The sequence below is a fragment of the Zootermopsis nevadensis genome, unplaced genomic scaffold (genome assembly GCF_977971745.1).
Source record: "Zootermopsis nevadensis isolate Lab colony 2312 unplaced genomic scaffold, Znev_1.0 Znev_ptg000061l, whole genome shotgun sequence".
In the NCBI taxonomy this organism is placed as follows: domain Eukaryota; kingdom Metazoa; phylum Arthropoda; class Insecta; order Blattodea; family Termopsidae; genus Zootermopsis; species Zootermopsis nevadensis.
The window spans coordinates 7827147-7851689 of NW_028259192.1; the positions used below are offsets into that span (position 1 = coordinate 7827147).

General features: G+C 35.4%; 3 protein-coding genes across 16 annotated transcripts; 1 reads left to right on the top strand and 2 right to left on the bottom strand.

Annotated features, from left to right (window-relative positions):
* Positions 1-2005: 2005 nt before the first annotated feature.
* Positions 2006-6859, bottom strand: LOC110835015 (uncharacterized). 2 transcript variants are annotated; one of them, XM_022074809.2, is made up of 3 exons: positions 5419-6859; positions 5149-5307; positions 2006-3160 (listed from the first exon to the last, which is right to left on the bottom strand). In XM_022074809.2, exons 2-3 carry the CDS (start codon positions 5299-5301, stop codon positions 2765-2767), a joined length of 549 nt encoding a protein of 182 aa, XP_021930501.1. In that variant the 5' UTR covers positions 5302-5307; positions 5419-6859; the 3' UTR covers positions 2006-2764. The 2 variants fall into 2 exon arrangements, with proteins under 2 accessions (XP_021930501.1, XP_021930500.1); XM_022074808.2 differs by having other exon boundaries at positions 2006-3163.
* On the top strand, positions 5663-24540 carry LOC110835017 (apoptotic protease-activating factor 1-like). Of its 12 annotated transcripts, none has more exons than XM_087340416.1 (7): positions 5663-5720; positions 9066-9271; positions 10920-14982; positions 20629-20740; positions 21739-21856; positions 23639-23780; positions 24193-24540. In XM_087340416.1, exons 3-7 carry the CDS (start codon positions 14956-14958, stop codon positions 24337-24339), a joined length of 546 nt encoding a protein of 181 aa, XP_087196542.1. In that variant the 5' UTR covers positions 5663-5720; positions 9066-9271; positions 10920-14955; the 3' UTR covers positions 24340-24540. The 12 variants fall into 12 exon arrangements, with proteins under 12 accessions (XP_087196542.1, XP_087196544.1, XP_087196540.1 ...); XM_087340418.1 differs by lacking the exon at positions 5663-5720 and adding an exon at positions 7329-7401; XM_087340414.1 differs by lacking the exon at positions 5663-5720 and adding an exon at positions 7331-7434.
* On the bottom strand, positions 16714-23234 carry LOC110835016 (cell division cycle protein 20 homolog). Of its 2 annotated transcripts, XR_015532569.1 has the most exons (4): positions 23220-23234; positions 19491-19638; positions 18893-18994; positions 16714-17493 (listed from the first exon to the last, which is right to left on the bottom strand). XR_015532569.1 is itself a non-coding variant. In XM_087340422.1 (3 exons), exons 1-3 carry the CDS (start codon positions 19662-19664, stop codon positions 17302-17304), a joined length of 468 nt encoding a protein of 155 aa, XP_087196548.1. In that variant the 3' UTR covers positions 16714-17301. The 2 variants fall into 2 exon arrangements, 1 of the variants encoding a protein (XP_087196548.1); XM_087340422.1 differs by lacking the exon at positions 23220-23234 and having other exon boundaries at positions 19491-19664.
* Positions 24541-24543: the final 3 nt, after the last annotated feature.

Here is a 24543-nt window from a genome sequence, read left to right on the forward strand (position 1 = left end):
AATCATTACATCTCTGTTAGGAAAGGCAGATACCACTTTCCTGGAGGACAATGATCAAAGAAGTTTGTTATTCATTTTAGTAATTCAAATTAATTGTATATGCATTTGTTGTGCTGTCACTACACATGTTGCGAATGAATATAAAATGTTAATTTAACTAACAACAAAACTTAATCTGTCTGTATAATGACAGCCATCATCTGAAGACAAGCATAAAGCCAACTCCTGAAATGTGTATACCACATACATATCGACAATGGACAATGTCTGACATAATATTGGTATAATGATTTAACGATCCATTAAGTAATGTGAAATTACAAAAGTAGCTAAGGACAGCATTATAGTAGACAGAGCAAAAGTCTATCATAATACATGAGTTACTTGGAACAGTGAAGATAGAAGAGGGCAAAAATACGTTCAAGGAAACAATAAGAAGTAAAGAGTCGGAAGTTGCTGATGCTTTTTAGTATATTAAAAGGGGTAGGAAGATGCAGTCTTATATTCAAAAGATTCGTGTACCATTATATGCCCATTATTGAAATTATTCCACCTACTGAAGCTGAGATAAGAAGGTAAAATGAATTACTTAAAATCAATCGTACAAGGTTATGATGAAATAGGACGACACTTTTTGAAAGATTGTTGATCTCTGTTTTATCACCCATTAAGTAAGATCAAATAAGGAGATACAAGTAATGTGAAAAATTATCCACTTTCAGTAGTAACTGTGTTTCCTGAAGCGCTTGAGAAGGTTATGAATATTAATAACATAACATATTGGGCCCAGGACACTTTGGCTTCAAGGTACCAGGTATACAATTTATGAGACTCAGGGCGTGCTTGCATTGCGTGGTCGGTCAGCGCCCTGTTGATGTGGGTGGGAGTTGTGCGCGTTCTTCCAGAGGGTGACCGGCAAATCAGTTTCAGTGCTGGTAGTAACAGCGAGCTATGAATATTTTTTGTCACAAATACATGTTATTACATTAATTGTTCTTACCTTAAATCACAAAACATGTTCAAAGTAACTTACTTGTGCTTGCAGGCAACTTCACATCTCGTTAATATATTTCTAAATACCCGATGAAGGGAAATTGTCGAATATTTTCTTTAAGTGCTTCTGTGAACGTTATGTAAATTTAATAGTTAGACCCTCTTTCCAAGAAATGACCGATGAAGAAAAGACGTACAGTTTCTTCATGCAAGACAAAGCTACAGCTCACACAGCCGATCGGTCGATGTTAGCATTAAGAGAAGTGCTTGGTGAACAAGTTATCAATCAGTGGCCTCCGCATTCCCTGGACTTAAACCCGTGCAATTTTTACCTGTGGGGCATGCTGAAGAACAAAGTTTATGTAAACAATCCGCACACTGCAGAAGAACTTAAAGAAAATATTCTACAATTCATTTCTTACATAAATATCCAGGTATGTGAAATGGTAAGGGTTTTGTCCTCAGTGGTCTTGCTAGTAGTGTGCCACCAGTCCACTAAAATTGTAGGAATATGTGATGTTTTCTGGTGTCCTTTCCTTACAAGCTTTACTGTTTGTTTTGACATGGCCTTATCAATGATGCAGCTTACCTGATATACCATCTGATCACATTGCATGCACTAGAGTAGCAGAATGTTTCATAACTGGACCAGAGTTTTCAGTCTTCGCATTCATGTGTGCTTCAGAACAAAGAAAATAGAGAATTTGCCCTTTGAGCACAGAAAGACTGTGACTCAGTTGAGGTGTGTTCTGTGCAGGTACTTCTCCTTTCATGCAAGATTCTTGTAATGATGCCAAATTAGTCCCTTTATTTTAAGAATATTATTTTTGACATCCTTATATCTTTTGGTACTGAATAGTGAGTTTGTGGGAAGTAGATAAAAATGTTATTCAAGATATTTTTGGGAGAAACTGTTGTTAAGAAGAAAATGAAATTAATAGAATATGGGAAACTCAGCCCACCTTCACCCAGCCTTAAGAATGTATATAAGAACAAGAAAAGAAATGCACAGTAAGAATTTGTATGTTTTGCTTTATTACTTTTACCCATGGTTAATGGCTTGGAATAACCTGGAAAAACTGCCTAGCTGGCCATGCTTGCTGCTTCAAGAATGTCATAATATTTTTAATTGAGGTGCCTCTCCTAACCTCATAACTTCACAAAAAAATGAAAAATACAACCGAGACATGTTTAGATGATTGAAAGGGTTGGCTGTTGCCATTTAGAGGTTACTGTCAATCTGAATCACTCCTTGATAGAGGTAACTATATAGAATCTTTGCAACTGCTCGAAGAATATGATCCTCTTGTGAGTGACCAGTTAGAGGCAGCCACTTTTTTTAGGGGCAAGTTTTCGGTCTTTCAGAATGATTTCATTAAAGCAGTCCATGAAGTGATCCTAGATGGCATTTTATGACAGATATAAGAACCACTTAATAATGGATGAAACTTCTTAATAAATTTATCACAATTCTTAGGCTGTGAATGTTGACAAGTTTCACTGAAATTCTTAGATCTGTTCATTTCTACCACTTTTTCACAGTACATTTCCTCTTTTGCAACACGTTACACCAATTCCAGAACATGTTCTTACACACACATCAGTTATGAATAAGATGACATTTGTTCAGAAACTCAAAGCAGAAATCACGTGATATGGATGCTGTGTATACAATTACGTCTGCACAGAGTACCCTGACAATGAAACGACATATTACACACAATAGGAAAAACACCAAAACATACATTAATGATTCTTGAGATCACTCTGTTTAGTGCACATACACACACACAGAAACATGGACACTATCCATGTTACATGCTCTAATGTCTCTTCTGATGACTCCACTGACTGAATGATCTGTCACACACATCACAGGATATCGATGTAAGAAAAGATGTTTCTTCAGACAACTTTTCCAAGCGAAAGATTTATTACACATATCACAGGAATATGGGCATTCGCCACTATGTACACACTTATGTATCTTCAAATTATTATTCTGTTGGAACAACTTATTGCACACATTACAGGTATATAGACGCTCTCCACTATGTGTGCTTTGACGTTGCTTTAGACCACTTGGCCAATGGAATGACTTACTGCATACATGACAGGAATTGGGATGTCCCCCACCATGCTTAAGTTCATGTTCATTCTGAGGACTCTGCTGAAGAAAAGAATTATGATAAACTTAACATAAAGAATAAGAATGAGTTTGAAAGCAACATGATAGGTTTTTCTATCAAACACCATTACCTGACCCAAATTTAGTGGAATGTGTGCAAGAATTTGAAGTCTACATAGCAGTTTACAACAGTTGATTCACTGAGGTATATGAAGTAATCTGGAGCCCCTGACCTCAAACTTCAGCCCCCAATTTAACATCATACTCAAACAATAAAAGCCAAGTCACTCAGTTATCTTGGTTCTTACTCTGTACCAGGTTGGATCTGAATTCCATAGTAAACACATTTTTTTACACAGTGGGATAGCTACATGTAAATTTGCTGGTTCAATCACTTGATGGCTAGCAAGAAATTAAATATTTTGGAGCCCTTGAATTCAACCCATGATCTTCAATCGCATAATGTGTTCTAACTTTGAATGGTAGGTCACTGTATTAAAAGGTATGCACCCAAACTTGGCAAATATATTACTCTAGATGCAGTGGGATAGGAAGATGTCAATTTGCTAGTTCATTTAGTTCCTTGATACTTGTAACAGAAAGTTGGGTTTCTTGTCAGGCCTGAACTTTGACACATATCAAATGGACTTCTGAATGACAGCATGGTACTTATGAGGTTCAAAAAAAAATTTCTCTAATGCTCGGAATAGAAGAAAAGTCACTTATGCCAACTATCCCTGGATTGTCATCCCATATCATAACATACATACTCTAGTTCTTTCTATCCAGCCAGACTTGTTATTAGAAAACCTATAGCAAAATGATTGGGCTTCCTGCAACAGGCAAGCAAAAAGTTAACCAATCAGAGTCAAAATATCAAGAAGTGGGGATATATGCAGTCATGATTTGCTAATGTGAATGTAAATTCAAAAAATAACGTAAATAAATAAATCAGATTTTTAGAAATATTTTGACTGACAACATGAACCTTTCTCTATTTGTCACTAAGAATTCCAGCATATCTTCATGCCTTAATAAGTAACAGAAAACAAATAAAATTTACTGTTCAGATGAAGTGATGTACAATCTACAGTAATAATGACTGTTCCAATAAACCACTTTCCAAACTTTATAGTTGAACTACCAAGATGACCACTTCTTACAAATTTTAATTTTTATAAAAACATATTTCTACCAATAGAATTAGCCAGGTTTGGATTCCATATTTTGGAGAGATATAAATAGTACTTTCCAAATAGGTGTTAATATTATTTAACATTTCCACATTCAGTGAATTTTAACACACTGCAGTCTTTATCTTCATAAGACAGTGTCACTCTGTAGATAAACATGTATCTTTCTTCCACACCTCTTCTCAGTTTTCCCATGTTCTTCCTTCGTTCTGTGTGACATCTCTTGTAATTTGTTGCACCCATTTTTATGTCTCCCCGTTGGGTGCTTGTCTTTTAATTTCATGTTCAAAACATTTAGTAAAACTATCAAACAGTGCACAATATTCCATGTAACTATCACTGTTACTGTCAGAAATTACAGTGCCACCAATAAATCTAAAATCCCAGAAATAATGTAAACTGCGAGTGGAGATTTCATTCCACTTCACTTTTGGGAAGTCTCTTCTTACACCACAAAGCCCCTCTCTCCCCTAATGATGCACGCTGCAGTTACACAACTATCAAACTTAACGACAAGATGAATGACAAAAAACAACAAAGTAGTTTAGAGTATGGATTTAAATTTTATTCTTTCAGTGATATCACTTATGATGAGAAGAAAGCAAATTGGAATACATAATACATCCATCCAAAATAAGATCTACTTAGAGTACAATCTGGTAATTCAGCATACCCTAATAAAACTGTCTCTTCCTTACTTCAGAAGGATGGGGTAGAGCCTGAGTGTACTGTGAAAACAAACACAGTACTTTGATTCCATCTGTAGAATAATTAGCAGGATCTACGAATGTCTGAAGATTGTCTATGATACCACTGACACTTTAATGGACATACCTCCTGTTTATCCTTTATAACTGGAAATGTTATTGCCATATAGTGTTCTTCAATTTCCATATCTGAGACATCCTCAGCTTTTACACTGATGACCTGATTTCCATCCTGACAAGTCTCATTGTCTGAATGAGGTTCATCTTTCACCGAATCCATACAGTTCTGTAAAACCACCATACACATACACAATTAAATGTTGTTTTTATAAAACAGTTACCATAAGACATACCATAACTATTAGTTATGTTTGTTTCTATACACACAAATACTCACCCCTTTAAGAGATGGAAATATTTCTGCAGCTCTGTGCAATATAATTTTTGGCACTCTTGTTGCAAGAGACTCCAGAATGTTTTAAGGTATTAAAATTGTTCATCACACATCACGATTGATGAATTGTATTGGAAAGTAGCTTGAAAGAATCCTACTAATATTGCTTCATAATTCTCAATAAACGCGGCCAATGATATGAGCCTCCATTTCCAGTCAGCGATAATGTTTCAAACAGTATTCGTCAAGACGAGTAACAGGAAAGCCAACACTAACAAGCATGCTGTGCACTGTGGTCATCGTATGTGAGTATTGTCTGTAATTCTGTTCACTAAAAAACGTCACTGTAAAGTTATTAAAGTCAATCAAGACTTATTATAAAAGTATTAAAATACTTCTGGATATTGTCGCAAAATTTTATCATTGGTAGGATTAAAGGGAAACAAGATGTAGATATTCCTGCAGAAGTATTAGTAGAACCCATGGATCTTGGTATCAGGGGTATATATGTAGCGCGCGTGGTGAGTAGAGTGATTACCACCAATCAGTTAAAAGAATTTAATTTTAGTAGTAGTAATTTGAGTTCTCAAGAATTGAACGATGAAAACCATGGTAGAGTGATGTTGATAGATGAGGTAAGGAAACCTCGGGAGCATAACGATTGTTATTGCTTTATGAAGATGTTGAATACAAGTAGAGAGTATGTTCAGATAGGGAAGAGTATTGTGTTGGGAACCGCGGAAATCCTGCACAATGACCTATTTGCAACCACATGGGCCCATAGTCAGATAAGTACGGTGAGCAAGAAACCGTCAAAGTTTAAATGGGATATGACTCATGCATTTGGTAAGAAGTTAAGCCACTTGACCACAGATGAATTTGAAACGATAGCCCCAGTACTCGAGGAGTACAGAGATTTATGTAAGGATGAAGACACAGGAGAGTTACCTTGTACGACTAAAGGTTGGCATGAGATACGCACAGGAGATGCGTTACCAATTAAGAAGAACCCTTACCGAGTACCGTTTACACTCAAAGATGAAATGAAAAGACAATTAGATGAGATGCTTACTAAAGGAGTAATTACACCATGTGCTTCGCCATGGGCAGCACCAGTAATCTTGGTACCAAAGAAATCACCGGATGGATCTCCTAAATACAGATTTTGCACAGACTTCAGAGCACTCAATGCAGTGACTCAAACACCTGTCTATCCTATTCCAGATATCAAAAATAACTTGTCACTCATGGCAGGGAGCAAATATTTTACTCTTATAGACATTGAAAACGCGTATTGGAATATTCCTATCAAAATTGAGGATAGAGATAAAACTGGATTTGTAACACCATTTGGGAGCTTTCGCTATGAAAGAATGGCATTTGGACTTTCAGGAGCACCAAGCACATTTCAAAAAGTTATGGATAATGTTTTATTAGGGTTAAAGGATATTGAATGTCTTATTTATCTTGATGATGTTCTCATATATAGTCCTACAGTTCAGGATCATGCACGAAGACTTCGACTTGTCTTCGAACGAATTAGGGATGATAATTTCAAATTAAATTTGGAAAAATGTACATTTGCAGCACCACAAGTTGCTTATTGAGGACACAAGGTTAGCAGAAATGGAGTCGCACCGGATGAAAGCAAAGTAACCGCGATCAGAAACTTTCCGAGACCACAAACTGTTAAGGATGTCCGAGCCTTCCTAGGTTTGGCAGGATACTATCGCTCTTTCATTCATGACTTTGCAGCTATTAGTAGACCCCTAACCTTACTCACGCGTAAGGATATCCGTTTTGATTGGACAGATAAACAGCAGGAAGCTTTCGACAAACTAAGAACAGCTTTGTCATCAGAATCAGTTCTTGCTCATCCAAATTTTGAACTTCCATGCATTCTAAGTTGTGATGCGTCAAATTACGCAATTTCAGCAATTCTAAGTCAAAAACAAAATAATCAAGAACGACCATTAAGCTTTGCTAGTACAGTTCTAAATGACCACGAAATAAATTACAGTACTACTCATAAGGAATTACTTGCTGTTGTATTTGGAACTAAAGTTCATAGATGTTTTCTTTATGGTAGAAAATTTCAAGTTATCACAGATCATGCTTCTTTAAAATGGCTGATTACTGTGAAAAATCACCAATGTGTTAGATTAACGCGATGGGTATTAAAACTTTCAGAATATGAATTTAACTAAACAATAAATTCATAAAAATCAAATAATGGAATGGCAGTTATTAAAATAAAATATTATCACAAAGTTAGGCATTGAACTCCATCACGTCAGATACGCCATTAGCGGGAGTGAGCGATTTAACTATGTAAACAGCAGTGGAATTTTGTGTGCTACTGCAGGGTGTCTGGCTGACTCTATATAATAAAAATTTTCTGCCTTTTTCAAATAATTGCTTTACATTATTTTCACACACACAATTGAATCTGCATTGGAAGATAGTTTGCTTCACATGCACTTTCATGTCATACCAAATAGATATTGGTGTACAGTATTTATGTTGTGTTGTTGCAACATATTTTGTGTCGCATATGGGAGTTCTTGGAATAAATCCATAAAGTCTTACTTATTAAGAAAAATCACCCTGTCTTGCAGAAGTCTTCAGTTATGTTTCTTGAATGTTGGTTTTATTCTACAAGTACCTGCAGAATTCATTGTGAGTCAAGTAGCTCAATCAGTATAGTGACTGGTTACTGGCCAGAGTTTAATCCCCAAGAGGGGCAGAGGATTTTTTTCTAGCCTCTGCATACAGACTGTCTCTAGGACCCACCCAGCATCATCACCAGTGGCTAACGGGGTTCTTCCAACTACTCACCCCTTCTAGTGTCGAGGTTGAGAATTTAGCCATCATTGGCTTGTATAGGAATTGATTTACTTTTACCTACCAATTTATCATCATGCCTTTCTTCATGACAAATTAATGAAAAATTTCTTTCATCCAAACAGTTTCATCACTTTATTCTCCTCCCATTGTCCCATACTTTATCAAACATATTTATTATGCCAAAAAATTAACAGTGAGGTGCTTAGCACACTTTGATTGTTACCATAGCTGGGATGAAACTGAATGTTTTGCCTACGTCACTGTCTTACAGGTACAAGGAAAATAAATGCATGTACTATGTAATCCAATCACTTACTGACCCAGGAGGTGTGAAAGCCAGCTACAAAGTACTGCCACCTGGAAATGATGTTTATGGAATGGGCAGTATGTGCTTCATCTGCCGTCTCCTCCTACTCCTCTGATCCCTTTGCCTTTTAATGTTAATAGATGTGGAATGCAGAGATTTACCGCTACTACTGTACCAGGTCCAAATCTTGGCCAAGGACTGACTATCCTGATTGAAGTTTCTTATGGTTTTCCTCAGACTCTGTGAACAAATGCCAGGATAGTACCTTAAATTAGGCCACACCCACTTCCTTCCACATTCTTTCCAATTTATTATTCACTTTTCATCCTATTACTCAGTGCTGTATAATCTGATTGTTGGAAATATAATTTAATGAACACTAAATAAATAATTTAATCTCTAATTTTTATAAATGAATGATGTATGTTTTGTTTCTTTGTTTGTTTGCTTTCATTACTCTGTTCCTAAAATTTGTTGAGTGGTGGTGTTTGTGCAGATATTTACATGCAGTCGGGAACATAAAGCTGGTGGTGATCCTGTTGGACAGGCAGAACCCGCTGTTCCGACAGCCATCGCAGAGACAGTTCAATGTGGAATGATATTATTCAGTATCTGGTGTTGCAGCACACAGGCTGACTCTGTTTTACTATTTTCCTCAATTGGAGGAATGTGTACCCAACATCTGTGGAGTAGTTCAGCCCTGTAAGTACACACGTTACAAATTACATCAGCTCTTGATGTATATAGGAACATTAATGGTATTTATAATTAATGAACATCTGCAGAACAGAATCCTTGGATTTCATAGCATTCCATTTGCATCACGGTGAAATTAGCTTTATTTATAAATTAAACATCTGACACTCTGGTAGCAGAACCGAAGGACTCGGTACTGCAAATTATAAGGGCTGCTATTGGACATGGCTTTGAGCTAGTTCCATTACCCTCTGATTTGTACAACTGTTTATCTGAGATGCAGCTTAACATCCTACATTCTATTTGTTGGTCATGCAAGTTACCATTTTTCATCACATTTCTTTACCACAATTCTGTAAGCATTTCTTGTATCACCCATCCTAACTACATATCATATTGTACACTCCATTTTTATTTCAGTACCACATGGTCATGGTGAGACATGTTCCTTGATAAATCTGACAAACACATAAATTTAAAGGCAAAGATTTCAGAGAAATGGTGCATCTGGTACTAAATTAAATATGGTTTTCTTTTTAAACACATACAAAACAGTGATAATTATTGGGTTTTAGTTCAGGGTGATATGGTGTATTTCTTATGCACAGTAATGTTGTCTGAAAGCAGCTGAATGTATGATTAAGTTTGAGAAATAAAGAATGTGGGAAAAATATGTGATGAATTTAAGGAAAGCTTACAAAAGAAACAAAAGTTTTATGCAGTAATGAGGAATAAAATGAATAAAAATCTGAATTAAAATGCCCATTAGACAAAGAAAAGTTGGCCTGGATAGAAAGATGTGTATCTTTAGACGTGGGTGGAATACTTTGAGGAATTATTAAACTGACAAAGTATTGTTGAGGACAGTACAGAAAATTGTATGTCAGACAAGGTTACATCTATAAACAGCAATAACACAAGAAAAATAATATAGCACTACGATATGACAAAATATCTGTCAATGTCATTAACACGGTAGCAAGAGTCAGGACCCATTGATCATATTGAGTCAAGAGAAAAATTTTAATAGAAAACACACCATCAGTGGACTCGTGTAAAGGAATTTCCAAACCAGTTTACAAGAAGGGAGACAGGAAATTATAAAGGAATTACAGTTTTGTGCTAAACATTAAAAATTTGCAGAAGAATACTTTGTTATGCAGTCAAAAATTTATGGTCTTGACCTAGATGCAGCTGCTCTCAGACAACTCTCCTTGAGCTGGAACACTCTCCTGCCGCCATTGGTAGAGTTGCTGGAAGCAGTTCTGGAATTGCTGTGGCTGGATGTCACACAGAGCGTCTTTTGTTGCAATAATAACTTCTTGCCTGCTGTTAAAACGATAACCTCTGAAATGTTTTTCTCTCTTGAGGAAAGAGACATCGGATGGTGAGAGATCATGTGATTAAGGTTGATGTGATAACACAACAGTATTGTGTTCAGCGAGCGATTTTTGCACAAGAATTGAGAGTTGTGTTATCGTGCAACAGATTTATGTCCCTAGTCACTGGTCCAATCCTGCAGCTGGTGAAACTTTTGTTTGATCTTTGCTTGTTCAGAGTTGCATCTGGAATGAATTTGTAGTAGTGCAAGATGTATGTACCATATTTTATCCCCTCAGTACAAGGAATTTATTTGTTAATTTGTTTCTTTCAGCTAAGAGTTATACACCGAGACCTAAAACCAGATAATATATTGGTAGATCTTCAGGGCCACATTGCTGTTACAGATTATGGTTTATGCAAACAGTTTGTCTGCTCTGAAGATGTAGATATTATATCCACCTTATCTTTTGTTCAGTGTGCGTACAAGGGCACATAGGCTGTAAATGTAAGCACTTTGTGGAACTCTGTCCATCAGGCAGTGCCCTTTATTTGGAGGGTGTCAAAGTATGAGACCTGTAAAGAGTTGATAGGTTTCAGGTGCCTCAAATTAGACCACACATTTTCGAAGTGTGTGTGTGTGTGTGTAACTAAAACATGTCACAAGGCATATGAATTTGAGTAGGTAAACGTGAAGTGTAATACTGGATACTGAAAGGGATAATCCACGGGCCTAGTTTAAATATTTTCTTCTTCAGTTGGCACTACAGTCCTTGGTGGACCTGGGCTCCTTAGTTTAAATATTATATGAAGATAAAATTTGTGGTACATACAGCCTACTGTGTATGGTCACAGTTAAGGATCTTATGATGAGTGGGATGTGTAGGGAGAGAAAAAATGCTGCAGAATATTGGTGGGAAAATCTCTTGGAAAATGGTAGCATCAGAAATCATTCAGGAAAAGGAAGCATAGGATTAAGAGGGATGTTAGAGAAATGGATTCTGAGGGCAGGAGATGAATGGAAGTCGCCCACTGGTGGTCTTCACTTTTTGACTTGATCAGTTTTCTTTTCTCTTACCAGACACTTTCCAGTTGTTTTGTGACCCAAATTCCTGTCACAGTTATTCAAAGTATCGTTTCTGTCTTCAGAGTGACCGTGCAAATTCACGGTGTGGCACAAGTCAGTATATGGTGCCAGAGATATTCATAGGCAAAGGCTACAGCTATGTAAGTTTCTTATCTGTTAACAGTATGATAATAACGAACTTTTGGTTTTATGTAACTCAGCCAAACATGTGATCAATGCTAACTAACAAGAAAAGACATTGTAATAATGTGAGAGTTTGGAGCCACAAGAAATAACTTCATGGAGTTTGTAAGGACACATGCATAAACTAGCCAGTATACATGACAGGAGGTCAAACATTCGAGTGAATGTGGCACAGTCAGTTGCCTTGCATCTGGCTTGATGACATGCATTTTTGTCATATAACAGAATTTGAAAGCCAAGTACTAGCCAGGCACTAAAATTCGAAATAAGTGTTGTTCAGACTTTGTTTCTTATGTGACTCAGCATGCAAGTAGCTTTAAGTGTCTATTTGTGGCACATTACACCCAAAAACAGAAAGAAAAATGCTTCAAGGCCATGGAAATACTTCATATCCCTTACCACACAGCTCCATGCTCACCAATTAAAAGGCACGGTAATTAGAACTGAATGGATTTGAGTAGTTTTTGTGATCAAGTTCTCATGATCTACATTTCACATGTTCAATGAAGGCGCTGTGAGTGGCCTGGCAGATAACATAATTACATTCAGTTTCAGTCCACACTATAAGGAAGTCGAGGGTGACTGTAGCCAATTCTCCTACTAAGTTGTGGCAAAGTTAAAGCCATTGTTAGCACATGGACACCATCCTGATGAACCCTGAAAAGAATTCTGTAAGGGGAAGAAGGTCATGCACACAACATGGCCAAGTCGTAGTCCCACCCTTGCCAATAAAATTCTCTTGAAACTTGCAATTTCAGACGTCAATCAGTCCCTTGTGAAAATGTGGAGGCATTCTGTCTTGTTCCAACATCATGTCAATAGGACACTGTTCTTCCAAACTTGGCGTGAGGAATTCCTCTGCTTAAGATGCCATTTTAACAACTGTGAGTGTAGTGCATCTTGTGCAAAGATATGGAAACTAAAGCAGCACGAGTTATAAACTTGATCATATAAATTTCTCAAATGAATTTAGTTCATATTCCCCTGCGTCATGGTTCACAGGCATTGAAATGGCATACATTTTATGTTCACAAACTGTGTATAAGCGGTTCTTGAACTGAAATAAACATAAATATTTGCGAAAGCTTGTTGCAGTAAACAGTATTGATGGAGCCACAGCAGTTCGGAAGCTATGAAACAAACATAGAACATTTGTAGGTGCTTTCACCACAGAAAAATAGAGAAAAGCATGTGTTTGCTTTGCCGTGTTTGTGTGTCCACCTGTCTAGTATTTTGATAATTGCTGAATGGGCTTTAATGGCATTTGATAATTTTCCTGACTTGACTGCTAATGTCAATTATTTAAAATAAATGATAGTATAACTGTATAATGTCAATTGTAGATGGTGTTTAGTAAAGTGTTTTTTCAAGGTTCTGACTGAGCACTCCAAGAAAACCATAAGAAAACTCACCACAATGGTTGGAAAAGAATTAAAACAATCGGTCAGTCGGGATGCAGGCTCCGAGTGACGGCAAACGAACTCATACAAGAGGTATCTATTATATTCGTGGCGAGGCTGTCATACTTTTAACCGTATTAATGAATTGTAAAGGGTAGGACACATCTTTTCATGATCCACTGCAATGCCCTAGTGAGTAATTTATAGTGCTCTGTAACAGGAAACATGCTATTATGGTAAAAAAATAGGTTAGGTTTGTTTTAGGTTAAAACTTATTTAGTTTTGATTTTAAAAATAATTTGATGTGTTGATAGAAAAGTAGAGTTTATTTACATCCCATAGATCCTTCTTAGGACTCAACCAAAGGATGTTGAACATGTCATTTCATACAATATACATAAACTTCAGAACTTTTGACACAAGTACAAGAATGTATTTCACATATCAATGTACATTAACTTAAGATTCTGCAATACAAGAGTGAAAAATAATTCTACAAATTAATATACATAAACCTCAGAATTTTAAATAGAAATACAAAACTTGCTTTACATATAGATTATAGATATACATAAAGCTTAAAAATTGTCAGCAGAGATAAAATCATCTACGGAATAGAAAGAGTGAGTGAAGAGGTAATCTTTCAATGCAGGCTTGAATACATTTATATCATAATTTAGACTTTTAAATGATCGTGGAAGATTATTAAATAATTTGACACCTGTATAGTACACTCCTTTTTGATTTTTAGTGAGGTTAGCGTTTGGCACATAGAGATCATGTTTACATCTTGTATTTAAAATATGTAAATCTGTATTTCTTTTAAATTTAAATTTTGATTGTTAAAGCAAATGGTACATATAGTTACCGATAGGATTAAAAGCGTTAAACATGTTACACGATACTTAATCAAGTGCCTACAACGTTTAAAAGAGCTTTAATTAAATCATTCTGAAAGACCGAAAACGTGCCCCTAAAAAAAGTGGCTCCTTCTAAGTGGTCACTCACAAGAGGATCATAATCTTCGAGCAGTTGCAAAGATTCTATGTAGTTACCTCTATCAAGGAGTAATTCAGTTTGACAGTAACCTCTAAATGGCAACAGTCAACCCTTTCAATCATCTAAACATGTCTCGGTTGTATTTTTCATTTTTTTGTGAAGTTATGAGGTTAGGAGAGGCACCTCAATTAAAAATATTATGACATTCTTGAAGCAGCAAGCATGGCCAGCTAGGCAGTTTTTCCAGGTTATTCCAAGCCATTAACCATGGGTAAAAGTAATAAAGCAAAACATACAAATTCTTACTGTGCATTTCTTTTCTTGTTCTTATATACATTCTTAAGGCTGGGTGAAGGTGGGCTGAGTTTCCCATATTCTATTAATTTCATTTTCTTCTTAACAACAGTTTCTCCCAAAAATATCTTGAATAACATTTTTATCTACTTCCCACAAACTCACTATTCAGTACCAAAAGATATAAGGATGTCAAAAATAATATTCTTAAAATAAAGGGACTAATTTGGCATCATTACAAGAATCTTGCATGAAAGGAGAAGTACCTGCACAGAACACACCTCAACTGAGTCACAGTCTTTCTGTGCTCAAAGGGCAAATTCTCTATTTTCTTTGTTCTGAAGCACACATGAATGCGAAGACTGAAAACTCTGGTCCAGTTATGAAACATTCTGCTACTCTAGTGCATGCAATGTGATCAGATGGTATATCAGGTAAGCTGCATCATTGATAAGGCCATGTCAAAACAAACAGTAAAGCTTGTAAGGAAAGGACACCAGAAAACATCACATATTCCTACAATTTTAGTGGACTGGTGGCACACCACTAGCAAGACCACTGAGGACAAAACCCTTATCATTTCACATACCTGGATATTTATTTAAGAAATGAATTGTAGAATATTTTCTTTAAGTTCTTCTGCAGTGTGCGGATTGTTTACATAAACTTTGTTCTTCAGCATGCCCCACAGGTAAAAATTGCACGGGTTTAAGTCCAGGGAATGCGGAGGCCACTGATTGATAACTTGTTCACCAAGCACTTCTCTTAATGCTAACATCGACCGATCGGCTGTGTGAGCTGTAGCTTTGTCTTGCATGAAGAAACTGTACGTCTTTTCTTCATCGGTCATTTCTTGGAAAGAGGGTCTAACTATTAAATTTACATAACGTTCACAGAAGCACTTAAAGAAAATATTCGACAATTTCCCTAGAAGAGCTTCATCGGGTATTTAGAAATATATTAACGAGATGTGAAGTTGCCTGCAAGCACAAGTAAGTTACTTTGAACATGTTTTGTGATTTAAGGTAAGAACAATTAATGTAATAACATGTATTTGTGACAAAAAATATTCATAGCTCACTGTTACTACCAGCACTGAAACTGATTCGCCGGTCACCCACTGGAAGAACGCGCACAACTCCCGCCCACATCAACAGGGCGCTGACCGACCACGCAATGCAAGCACGCCCTGAGTCTCATAAATTGTATACCTGGTACCTTGAAGCCAAAGTGTCCTGGGCCCAATATGTTATGTTATTAATATTCATAACCTTCTCAAGCGCTTCAGGAAACACAGTTACTACTGAAAGTGGATAATTTTTCACACTACTTGTATCTCCTTATTTGATCTTACTTAATGGGTGATAAAACAGAGATCAATAATCTTTCAAAAAGTGTCGTCCTATTTCATCATAACCGTGTACGATTGATTTTAAGTAATTCATTTTACCTTCTTATCTCAGCTTCAGTAGGTGGAATAATTTCAATAATGGGCATATAATGGTACACGAATCTTTTGAATATAAGACTGGATCTTCCTACCCCTTTTAATATACTGAAAGCATCAGCAACTTCCGACTCTTTACTTCTTATTGTTTCCTTGAACGTATTTTTGCCCTCTTCTATCTTCACTGTTCCAAATAACTCATGTATTATGATAGACTTTTGCTCTGTCTACTATAATGCTGTCCTTAGCTACTTTTGTAATTTCACATTACTTAATGGATCGTTAAATCATTATACCAATATTATGTCAGACATTGTCCATTGTCGATATGTATGTGGTATACACATTTCAGGAGTTGGCTTTATGCTTGTCTTCAGATGATGGCTGTCATTATACAGACAGATTAAGTTTTATTGTTAGTTAAATTAACATTTTATATTCATTCGCAACATGTGTAGTGACAGCACAACAAATGCATATACAATTAATTTGAATTACTAAAATGAATAACAAACTTCTTTGATCACTGTCCTCCAGGAAAGTGGTATCTGCCTTTCCTAACAGAGATGTAATGATTTCACAGTTTCTGAACGTCATCATATAAACTATGAATATTACTAATACAATTTTCCATAAATAAAATTGTATTAATACATTCATAAATGCGACCACTGTCAACAGGTGGGTGAAAACTGAATGCCATAAATAAAAGATACTGTTGTCATAATTTAAAACAATTTAATAAATAAATAAAATTGAAGCCAAATATAATAATAAAACCTATATACATATCACAAGCAGTCCTGTATAAAACAAAACACATAAGTATGGATATTGAACGTTCATATAGGTAACTAGACGATTAAGAATCTCATTAGATAACATTATAATTTGTGTGACCATATTTCATCACTATTACTGTTGGAATAATTTAAACTATTTAATAAAAAAAATAACATTGAAGCCAAATTTATGGCTAATAAAACCTATGTATATATCATTAAAATCACAAGCAGTCCTGTATAAAACAATACATAAGTATGGATATTGAACGTTCATATAGGTAACTAGATGATTAACAATCTCATTAGATACATTATAATTTGTGTGACCATATTTCATCACTATTAATGTTAGAATAATTTAAACTATTTAACAAATAATAACATTGAGCCAAATTTAAGGCTAATAAAAACTATGTACACATCACCAAAACCACAGGCAGTGCTGTATAACACTCCACATAAGTATGCTTCTTGAACATTTATGTAAGTTACTAGACAGTTCATAACGGTGACAGATTCCATTATCTAATCCCTCTAAACATGCTCGGAGCAGCCTTAGAGTCTCTTATCTCTTTCTTCTTCTTGGCAGGATCAAGAACAAAACATTTCCACAATCTTAAGGTTTCATCTGCACCAGCAGACAACACTGTGCTTCCGTCTGGACACAGAGCCAGTTGCAAGACCCACTTTTTGTGGCCAGTTAATTCAGCAACCTGGAATTAATTTAAGACTTGATTTATTTAACTTAATCAATGCTCTAATTTTATTGGTAAAATTATGCAAGGACCAGTTCTCCTGCTTTGGGGTTTGAAATGGGGCCAATAAACTCTTGCAGTAAAAATACACACTGACTCTGGCTGCAGAAGTGGTATGGTATTCGTATTGCGTTAGTATGGTGTTTGGACGACAAGATCCAGTCTGACATTTAGATGAAAAATAATTTTTGGAAATACTTTATAAATTTGTACAGGGACCTCACAATTTATTAACGTCTGTGGTCTCTGTACAAATTTAAAATATTCACCCAGTGCAATGATGAAAATAAAAGAGTTTCAATCCAAATTAATAGGCATTTAAGGATCATGATTCTTATGTTAAATAGTAAAATCCTGAACTACTATATTAATGGCAGCAGAGATGCGATTTTTAAGAAGCATAGACTGAAAAACTAAAAGAGATTGGATAAAAAATAAATAAAAGAGAATCTAAGTTAAATGTCATGGAAGAGAAACTAACAAAGAACAGAATTAGATGGTATGGGCAATGGTTTATTAAGAATGAATAATAGACAAATCCCAAAGAAGGCTTTGAACATGAAAGTGAAAGGAAAATGTTCACAATGGAGGCTGTGATAAAGATGGGAATGACAGGTTAAGAAACACAGCAGAGAGAGAAGGAAGGTCAAGAGCAAGAAACATAGGAGTTGTGGGAAGGTAGACACTGATGGTTGGACATGGCCATCAGACTTTAGAGCAGAAATATCTTGCGAGGAAAAAATGCCTTTCAGCCCTAAAACAAAATGGAGACCAAACTGAGAGGCCAGGAAAACCACCCCATTTTCTTCTTTCATTCCCTCAAGCATGGCAGAGTAAAGGTGATGGGAACAATATCAAAATAAACATAAGTTACAAAGTTTGCCACGACAGTATTGGATAAACATTTTCTGAGATATCAGGTTCTCATGGAATGGATTGTTGGTGCCATGTACTGCGGCATAAGTACGTATACTGACTCATGATTTATGATGAAGCACATAGAGAGTGGGGGAAGAAGACTTTTGGTTATAAAATGTTTGCTAGTGGGTGCCTAACTGGGCATCAGAAACATCATGTTTGTGTTCAGACAGGAAGATAATGATGGTATTAAAAGTGGCTGGTTTTACAAGCCTGTTCTACAAGAATTAAATGTCAGCCACAGGATGTTCAAAAATAAGTGTGAAATAAATCTATCTTCTAACTAACCAATTATATATGTATAATTTTAAAATACATGACATATCCTGAGTGAACTTTCGTAGACATCTCCCAATACAAACTATACACCAATATAACCAATTCATTTTCAATCACGTCTCCATTAACATTTCATCTCACTGAAATTATGATCATTTACCTTTGTCATTGATGGATATTTCCAGATAATTAGTTGATTATTTGGAGAACCATGACCTGAGATGAGTTCTCTGTATGTAGTTGACCACTGAAGACCACAAACCTGCAAGACTTTTTTTACAGTGTAAATATTTGCAAGGGATTCAAGGAAGTAACAAAATACATGTAGTACTCTTCCACTAAATAACCCAGTCCAAGATGACAAATGACTGACAGATTTAAAAATCAAGACAATTATGAACTAAGAGGATGAAAAATTGTTTAACACACATATGGAGACTTTTCATTCATAAACCTTTCCTTAGTGGTATTAATGTCCAACAAACAGAAGACAGTAGTTGAATATGAAGGTAATGGCCGTTTTATTTAAGCTTCAACAAGACAATCATGCAGTAGTTAGGCAACAGTCCATACACATTTGAGATGTGTGTAAATTGAGATGCCTAGATTTTTAAATAAAATAATAATTATTCAACTAATAACTATAGATGTGCTACTGCACCTACCAAATTTAACAGTGCATCAGCCTAAGCAGTTATGAATTCTCTATAGTCATGGCAGTCAAGGGGTCTTAAATACAGTAAATATCCAGGTCTTACCTGAGACTTAGTGTCGATGGTGCTGAGACAACAACCAGTATTGCAGTTCCAAAAGCGAATGCATCTGTCACCTGTTCCAGCACCGCTTGCCAATATGCTACGCTGCCATGGGCACCATGCCAGTGCCTTCACAGCTGCTTGATGTGCACTACAAGACAGCAGGAAAATAAGCATCTCAATGTTGGAATGAAATGTCACAATTTTTGGAGTGCAATTCTACTAAACTGAAAATGTGTCTGTCATTCCTTTATGAAAATAATTTTTGTGTCTAGACAGTTATATCATAGCAATGATCATGGAGACACTGGTGATTTTTAACCAATTGATATGACTGACAGCCCAAGAATGTTCGAGTAAAATACAATCAAGTTTGCAATACTGGAAAGACTATAAATTATTGCTTTTAAAAATTATTTACTGACGATACATTCATTAGGAGCTTAAAAGATACCAAACTAAGTCCCAGAGAGAGAGAGAAAAAAAAATAGACGTGTACAGTCTACATAATAAAATTCTGTTGAGAAATGTTTCTCTATACGACACACTTTAAATCAGATTTCTATTAAAACGGCACATAGGATATAAAAAAAATATGGGGACAGAATAACACAATAATAACACTCACACACATGAACACATGTGCACAGATATATAACGTATGAATAAGCTGTTTCAAAATCCAACATATTTAATAGCAGTATCATTGCAATATCTTCATGAGTTAGACAATTCCACTTGCATCCACTGTAGTAAATGCAGCAAAGTTGCTGGAAGCTGAAACTTTCTTAACTTCTATACTATATAGTGTTAAGAATTTGATGTTGCCCTGTGCATGGATGGATGTTTCAAGGCTTACTATACAAAGAATAATTTGTGAAGTAACATAAAATGTGTATTTATAGCTTTAGAGTTTAGAGGGAACACATATTTTTATTTTATGTAAATTCAATAAAAAGCATGGACATTATTTCAGTTCAAAATTCATGTAATTTGTACCCTTGATTGAGGAAAATTTATATACACCTCATCCTACAGCCTGATGTTTAAATGGCCATGCTTTAAAGGATGAAGGAAGGCATTTTCTGTGGTCTGAGACTCTTATAAATAGGTAGTAAGAGAATCTTTACTTCCTTCACAGATTAGTGAGGGCTTTATGGAGCATGAGTCATTGTGTTTAATAGCGAAATGTGTTGGAGTTGAAGTGTCTCAGCTGCCTTCTCAAGCCAAGAACATTCATCGGTTATGTAAAGGTAATATTACTTATCATTTCAGGGTCTGACAATGGTGAGTATAGAGGACGGTTTTCTTCTGGGTTGTTGCACATTGTAGTCAGGTAGAAGTTAAACTTTTTAGAGGTGCTTGCTGCCTCTGAAGCATCAGTGAAGTTCTGCCAGACTACATGGTGCATTAACCTAAAAGAAGACAGCCATATTTGTAATATGACATGTTAAAAAGGATTAGGGGAAAGCATTGGCAACAGACATATTGTCAGTAACATTTATCATACTTAATAAGGAAATGAGTAAGTAACGAGTCTTAAAAATCTTTTAATATTTCATAATAAAATGCTCAAATGAATCATGGTAAGATAACTTATGTGAGAAAGTGAGCAAGACACAGAAATTCTTTTGAAAGTATGATACTAGACACTCTGCCTATGGAGAACAGGCTCTTAAAATTTCTATGAGAATGTTATTAAAATTATGTAAAAATGTTACTGTAACATTGTAAATCATTAGAGACACAGTCCTTGAATAATATGCCTCGTTTAGTATATGACATAAGTATTGAAATTCTGCTGACAGTTCTGTAATATAGCAGCCTGCTCTGTATAATATTAACAGTATGCAATTAAGAATTTGGTGATATGAAATTATTGGATAGCAGAAGTGAAATTGTTGCAGTTTAAAAAATTAAAGGACAGGACATTGATTACTATTACATTTGTTCTCTTGCCAGGTGAATACTTAGTATGTAGTTCAATATTGAAAGGTGCTATATTGATGTATATAAACCGTAGTACAGTATTAACAGTATGGTAAGTCCATTCTCTGTACTTTTATTGTCTCTTGTGCTCCATTTTCTTGTCTGTATGTGTTGTAATATTCTTATTAACTACATTAAATGAAAACTCACACTGATGACAAGAGATTTCGGTTATGGTAAGAAGTATAATACTTGTGCAATTACATATAGTCATGAACAAGTTTAATTGCTTATCTTCTATAAAAATATGTTAATATTTTAGGGGTTCCCATGGTGATTGCATTAATTGGAGCACAATTAGCAGAAAATAGAGATGATGTTCTGAGCAATTCTGGACGATGGGATTATTACCTTGATAAGCTAGTGAGGCGTGATTATGGGTATGTTAAACCTTTATTGTCACTAATCTAATTCTAGTTAATAACTCCAAAATGCATGTGAATTATTTTTCAATGTATTTATTATGTCATGTTGAAGGATGTGTGCACAGTTGTGCTTCTTAATATTACTGTATGTAGTGTAATGTTTGTACACATTTGGTTATTTAATTTTCAGTTTCTTTGTTAGGTGACAGTAAAATGCAGTTAAATTCTCAAGTGTGTATTAAGAGAGATCAAGCTATAAACATTTATATTATTTTGACTCAAGTGGGCTCCCAAAATCATATCACATAATTTATTCTTCTTCTTCCTTGGCTCTACAACCCAGTTGTGGGTCTTTGCTATCCCCTTTCAGAGGTTTACTAATCTTTGAAGTGTGCATTTGTGAGCAGTGAGTGGCCAGCCCACTACCTCTGCATAGTTTCTATTCAATCCTGATTTGACTGCCAGAGCCATCTAGCAGTGAATCAGGAGAGACTTGGGTGATAAATGGCCGCTGAATTTTTCTTACAAAACATCTCGTTCATGCTCATAAGGTTTTTTTACATGCCGTAAATCTACGGCTTGGGATCGCTGACTTTACTTCCCGCCCGATGGAAGTTGTGCTATGGATTTTTAATTCAAAAAATGTTGAATTCCTGATAGATGTAGGCCTGCAGTGGGGTAAAGAAGCTATAAGCATTTCGCGATGTAAAGGACATTTTCAGTGCAAAGAAAGCTGGAAATTTTTTAAACAGGAAAACAGATGAATCTGTAATTGTTTTCATATTTTCTACCTTCACGATTTATAATTTTATTGCACTGTTAACTTGGACTTTTGCTCTTAGTTTTCCTTTGATTTGTCTCAGTACTTATTTGCTCGACTAACTTAGATTGAATAAAAACGTTGTGATTGCACGGTCCACATAACCAGTGTGTGTTGTAAATTGAGAATGGATCGGATGGTTTGTTTGGTTTGGTTTTTTATATATAAAAATGTGTGGCATAGAATGTTTTATAGACACCTGACTTGTTATAAATGTATCTCCAAAGCTAATTTAGGAGTTGTAACAAATCAAATTCCATACAGCAGGAACACATGAAAAGTTTCTATAGAAATACTTCTCTCTTTTACTCCAGACTGGTGCTGTATCTATAAGTTGAACAGAATGTTACTCCACAAGAAAATATGATGTGTTATTTCTGGTGTGATGCTGCAGTGTATCTGGTAATTGTTTGAAGATGATACAGAATGAAATTTGAAAGGATTCACCATCTAAATAACGCTACTAAGGATTAATGAGTTGTACTCAAAGCAAATTAAGGATGGTTATCTGTTCTTTGTTGAAGCAAATGGTCTATTGGTACATTTTTCTTTGCCTACCTGGATCAGTATTACTATTATCTGTTTCTTATCTTGGAGAACTGGTTGTGGCAACAGCTTCTTCAGGACATTCTGCAGGGAATGAGGTTTCAACAAGTCAGATCTCTACCCTTCTGCCATGTGCCATTGTGTCAGTTCCTTTGTTACTCCAGAAGGGTGGGTTAGGCAAGCAGGACTAGTCCTTGGTCTCTGAAGTCTCTCAGGCTTACCCTGTTATACTTCTTTTGGGGGTATTTGAAGAAATGTGTCTACAATTTCACAATTGTCATCAGCATTTACTGAAATGAATTAACAGATTCATTAATGTGTGTGTGAGATATGTAGTATTTGGCAGACATTTGAATATGTATCCTGTCACTAGAGGTGCCCATGTATGGAACAATTTCAAATTTTTATGTTTGTGTAATTTTCTGTTCCAGAAATTTAAATAAAAGTAGTATTTCTCAAGAGAATGGCATAGCAGGTGCAATTGGACTTTGTATAGAGAACTTGCCATATGAAATGAAATGCTACTATCAGGACTTTGCTCTCTTTGTTGAGGATGTGAATATCAAACCTGAGGTTAAGTCATTATTCTTGAATGTATATACATTTGTTTATTGTCATTAACATGTAATTTTCAGGCTTTGCTTGCAGGACTGAATTTCGAACTTTTTTCCCCAGTGATTTAAAGCTATTTTATATTTAAGTATATCAGGTGTGACAGATCATACAGATTTTCTTACTATGTTCTACTGCATTTCTTGTCATTAAGAGTTAAAATATGTATGAATAATTTCTGCTGCCTCTTGCTGCCTATTGTAGTTTATTTATTAAGTACAATTTAAATTGCATTATAATAATTAAATCAATTTGAATTTTGGTTGTTTTGAATACAGTTTACATTTTTTCCCAATACTTACAGACACAAATTAGTGATCTGTAAATGTGGATTTAATTATGTTTGTTCATTTTATAAATTTACTTATTGCAGGTGCTGGGAACTCTTTGGTCACGAAATAAATATGAAGTAGAAGATATAATGAGTGAGTTTATTAAGAAATCGCTTGCAGTGTCCAAATGGAATGAGCTTTTAATATTTATGTATATGGGATACATGACTTACTTTTATACTACCTAAAACGTGATCTGTCAGATGAAGAAAAGAAGGTTTGTAATTACACTGGCACTTTTACATGTGTATTCTTAAATCTCTGAATTTGAATTGCTGTTTGAACTGAATAGCCGTGAATATGAGGAATAGACACATTGAAGGTAGGATTCAGCTCCACACCTAGCAGATGGATTTTAAGGAAAAAATATAACTGTACTGTATATATAATGT

Excerpts from the sequence above, each read along its gene's own strand:
- LOC110835015 (XM_022074808.2), bottom strand. The coding sequence starts at position 5,301 with ATGGATTCGGTGAAAGATGAACCTCATTCAGACAATGAGACTTGTCAG. Across the intron at positions 3,164-5,148 it reads TTATAAAGGATAAACAGGAG|CAGAGTCCTCAGAATGAACA; the intron begins GTATGTCCATTA and ends TCTTTTCTTCAG.
- LOC110835017 (XM_087340416.1), top strand. The coding sequence starts at position 14,956 with ATGCAATGTGATCAGATGGTATATCAG. Across the intron at positions 14,983-20,628 it reads GTGATCAGATGGTATATCAG|ATTAGTGAGGGCTTTATGGA; the intron begins GTAAGCTGCATC and ends CTTCCTTCACAG. Across the intron at positions 23,781-24,192 it reads ATGTGAATATCAAACCTGAG|GTGCTGGGAACTCTTTGGTC; the intron begins GTTAAGTCATTA and ends TACTTATTGCAG.
- LOC110835016 (XM_087340422.1), bottom strand. The coding sequence starts at position 19,664 with ATGCTTATTTTCCTGCTGTCTTGTAGTGCACATCAAGCAGCTGTGAAG. Across the intron at positions 18,995-19,490 it reads CCATCGACACTAAGTCTCAG|GTTTGTGGTCTTCAGTGGTC; the intron begins GTAAGACCTGGA and ends AAAGTCTTGCAG. Across the intron at positions 17,494-18,892 it reads AATATCCATCAATGACAAAG|GTTGCTGAATTAACTGGCCA; the intron begins GTAAATGATCAT and ends AATTAATTCCAG.